This window comes from Arvicanthis niloticus, chromosome 1, assembly GCF_011762505.2.
Source record: "Arvicanthis niloticus isolate mArvNil1 chromosome 1, mArvNil1.pat.X, whole genome shotgun sequence".
In the NCBI taxonomy this organism is placed as follows: domain Eukaryota; kingdom Metazoa; phylum Chordata; class Mammalia; order Rodentia; family Muridae; genus Arvicanthis; species Arvicanthis niloticus.
The window spans coordinates 73911440-73915662 of NC_047658.1; the positions used below are offsets into that span (position 1 = coordinate 73911440).

Here is a 4223-nt window from a genome sequence, read left to right on the forward strand (position 1 = left end):
TATTGAGAAAATGCCTTACAGCTGGATCTCATGGAGGCATTGTCTCAACTGAAGCTCCTTTCTCTGTGATAACTCCAGCGTGTGTCAACTTGACACACAGGGCCAGCCAGTAAAAGCTAAAACACTGAATATGAAAGAAAGAACAGAACATTTTTTAATATTTTTAAATTTTTAAATATTTAAATTTTTAAATTTTAAATTTTTAAATATTTTTAAATATTTTTAATATTTTTAAATGTCTTGGACATTTAAAAATAGAGTGTATTTATTATAAATCTAACAAATAATTAAAATTTATATACTCCACAAAATATCAAAACATAGCTATATATATATATATATATATATATATATATATATCACTACACTGAAGCATGTTTTATACATCAGCAACATACTTCATCTAAGAGTTTGTCCTTAATAGAGATGACAAGATTGTTCCAAATTATTGCAAATTTATCTTTTAACCATGGAGCAAAGATTGACATTAACCATACATCAATCAATTCATTCCTATTCTACTCATATAGAATTTTGTAGCCACAAAATGATTTATAAGGAATGAATACCTTGCATATCAATTTCTACATTCTATACTTTGTCAGACTTTCTTTATAAAGAAATAAGAAATATGAAATTTCATAATTTCAATTTTAAAGATTTCAGAATATCTACAAGTTAGATTGCTTAATACTACTTCAATCACCTTTTATGAAATTTTTCTTCACTATTTTCCCCATCATAAACCATATAGCTAGTATTAACATGCATTTGTTTTAGGTAATGCCCATTTTGTCTCCAAGTAAAAACTTGATTACACTTTCCCGAATCTGCTTGGTCTTGACACCATAAACAATTGGGTTCATGGTAGGGGGCAGTAGCAGGTAGAGGTTAGCCACTATGATGTGGATGTGGTGGGGAATTGTGTGTCCTCCAAAACGATGAGCGAAGAAAGTGAAAAAGGCAGGCACATAAGTGATCACAATAGCACAGATGTGAGATGTGCAGGTGCTGAAGGCCTTGTGACGAGCATCAGCAGAGGACAGGCTCACCACTGCTCGAAGTATCATAGTGTAAGACACAGAGATACAGCAAATGTCAAACACACCAATCAGTAGAGCAACCATGAGCCCATAGATTGCATTGACCTTGGCATTGCCACAGGATACCTTGGCCACAGACATGTGATCACAGTAAGTGTGGGGGATAAGGGTGCCTCTGCAATAGGGCAGGCGCTTGGTGAGGAGAGTAAATGGAAAAATGAGCATTACACTCCTCAAGAAAGTAGCAAGGCCAGCCTTGGCAATCACAGGGTTGGTGAGGATGGTGGTATATCGTAGAGGGTAGCAGATGGCTACATAGCGGTCCAGAGCCATGAGCATGAGCACGCCAGACTCCATTCCAGTCAACATGTGGACAAAGAACATCTGGACAAGGCAGGAATTAAATCCAATCTTCTTGAAATTGAACCAGAATATACACAGCATATTGGGCACAGTGGTTGTACACCAGGTGACATCAGTGAAGGATAGTAAGGCCAGGAAGTAGTACATGGGCCGGTGCAGAGCTTCCTCATGGCCAATGAGGTAAATAAGCCCACAGTTCCCCATCACAGCAATAATGTACATGAAGCAGAATGGCAGAGAGATCCAGACATGTGCATCTTCCAGCCCAGGAACACCATTCAGGATAAAGAATTCTGGGGTCAGGCTGGAGCTGTTGGCTTCAGACATAATGGCTGTCAGGATGAGAGTATTTTATACTCAGTAATAATGTCAGTGACCTAGGAAAGGATATAAACAAAGGGTAATGGAGGGCTTAGAATATAAAAGTTACCAATAAACCTTTTAAAAATATAATTTAAAAGTTTGCAGCATTATATAAACCTTCATAGTCTATTGCAGTTTTTCCACTGGACATAATTTATGAAGTTGACCATTTGACTAAGCACTTTACAGTTCACCTTTCACTCTCTACAATGCTATAAGTGCACCAAGCTCAGAATGTTGGCAAGATTATAGAAAGTATTATTTTATACAGTATACTATGACTATAATTAATAAGTATCCATGAATATAAGCACTCTATTATTATACACCGTATAACAAACAGAAAATTCTAGTTTCTATGGCCTCCAACCAATTCAATTTTTTTCTGTGTTTTACACTGACATGTATCTAAAAACATATCTTTAAATCTGGAACAAAATTCTGTGAAGTTGTGTCAAATTTCCTGAAACTCACTAAAAGGTGACTAAGCCAATGACCACTGTAATTTCTGTAAGATAATTCGTCCCTATATATGGAATATACCTTCAATGTCTGGATCCTAACATAGCCACAGGGTTCTGAAGCTGCCTTAGACAGGACAAAGGCAAGGACATTTGAACTGTTGGGTCTGCATTCTGCCCACAACTTCAAACTAATCAATAAGTAAGGAAATCTGCACTGTCTCTCAATTCATAATGAATAGCAAAATCTACCCACAATCCCATTGCATCACAGACAAACAAGTCAAATATAGCTCTTTTATTGCCTTCCTCAGTACAGGGAATTTTGTCTCAAGTTTTCCATGTAAGGTTTCTGGTCTCCACAATGATCTATTGTTATTTTTAGGACATTCATGGCACTAAAATCTACCCCAAAGAAGAAAAAAAACTAGGTTGTCAAATTTATTGTCTAACAGTGTAAGAGCTTCTTTTTATAACGTATTTAAAATCGACATGTAGGGACCCTGACTATGAAATCAAGCTTTTCTTGCCATAGAAAATAGGAGGATAGACTTGAATTTGAAGAAGCAAATGACTCTGAAAGAGAAAAAATCTCCAGCTCTACAAACTATAGATGTATTCACACAGCAAAATGAGAATATACTCAATACCTAGAATTTAGTAATTGCTGTATATTAGCCCTTATATATGTGATAGCACATACTATTAATTGTCTTGATAATTTGATTGTCTTAGACATTCCTGAAAGCATTATAATTTTGGGAAATAGATTAATTATGCAACTAGTCAAAATCTCATATATCAGATTATTGGTGTTTCATATAATGCTGTTTTCCATATTCAAACCTAAATAACACAGAAACATGCTGTGTCTTCTTTGTGTAAATAAGAAAACACATGTACAAGGTGACAAAATTTAAAATGCCAAGGCAAGAATCACATGAAAGTTTGAATTTTCAATCAAACATTCAATGTTTGTGTCTGTGACCATGAGTGGCAAATCCTAATGCTGATAGGAAGTTTCACAAGCTGAGTGCAACAGGTATAACAAATCATGATTTTTAAATGTAAGACAGAGAACCTTACCCTTAATAGTAAGAAATGTAGGAAGTGAAAGAGAGTTATTTTCTCTCTGAGGGAGCTCTTCACACAGCAACCGTCTGTGAGACAGCTGCAGTCTCATCTGGGACTGTTTGGGATACACTGTGTGGTCCCTAGTTGTGTAGAAATTTTGCAGAGGAGGATTGTCTTTTTTTCCAGAGGAGCCTTCTTCAGCAAGTCCTGCCAATATCTTTCAGTATTCAACTCCTGTTTTGTCTTACTCTCTACCTACCTCCACAAAAGACAGTTCTTCTGGAAGCAAATCTGAGAATTAGCCAAAGTAAAGAAAATAAATTTCTCTCTTGTCACCCATTACTGACTGACTTTCATTGTCTCCGATGAATTATGAAGTCCTTTTACTGTTGCTTTACAATTTTAGAAGCCTTTCTTCCTCTTTGTCTCAGTTGAATAGAAATGTGTTGTAGGGTGCGTGGAACTTCTGTTATCCGCATTTTTAAGAATTCTTAATTTTTTTCTCATCTTCTGAAAACAAGGTTTATTAGAAGTCACTCAATCTTACACCAGTGCTAGGAGAGACCAGAGCAGTGTCCATACCCAAGAGCCTGAGCATGTGGGGTTCTAAACTCACACAGCACTTCTGTATCATTTTGAGTGTTCTCCAGCCAGGCAAGTGTGCACTTCGTGTTTTTGTATGTCATTGTCTCTGAAGACTGTGATTGGAGAAATAACATCCTTTGGGACTTTCAAGATAGTTTCAGCACTTATTTAATCTTCAAGCACAAATGAAACTAGAAGAAAATTATACCAAAAGTTACACACCCCTCCCCATATATTGATTCTGAAAGGGCTCTGATAGAAATATTTGTTTTCATTTCAATTTCATGATGTCTCAAACCCACTACTTATGTATATATGTATATTTGTGTACATT

General features: G+C 36.0%; 1 protein-coding gene across 1 annotated transcript; it reads right to left on the bottom strand.

Annotated features, from left to right (window-relative positions):
* Window positions 1-342: 342 nt before the first annotated feature.
* On the bottom strand, window positions 343-3938 carry LOC117722360 (olfactory receptor 52N2-like). Its single transcript, XM_034521438.2, has 2 exons — window positions 3317-3938; window positions 343-1783 (listed from the first exon to the last, which is right to left on the bottom strand). Exon 2 carries the CDS (start codon window positions 1731-1733, stop codon window positions 777-779), a length of 957 nt encoding a protein of 318 aa, XP_034377329.1. The 5' UTR covers window positions 1734-1783; window positions 3317-3938; the 3' UTR covers window positions 343-776.
* Between the last annotated feature and the right edge of the window lie 285 nt (window positions 3939-4223).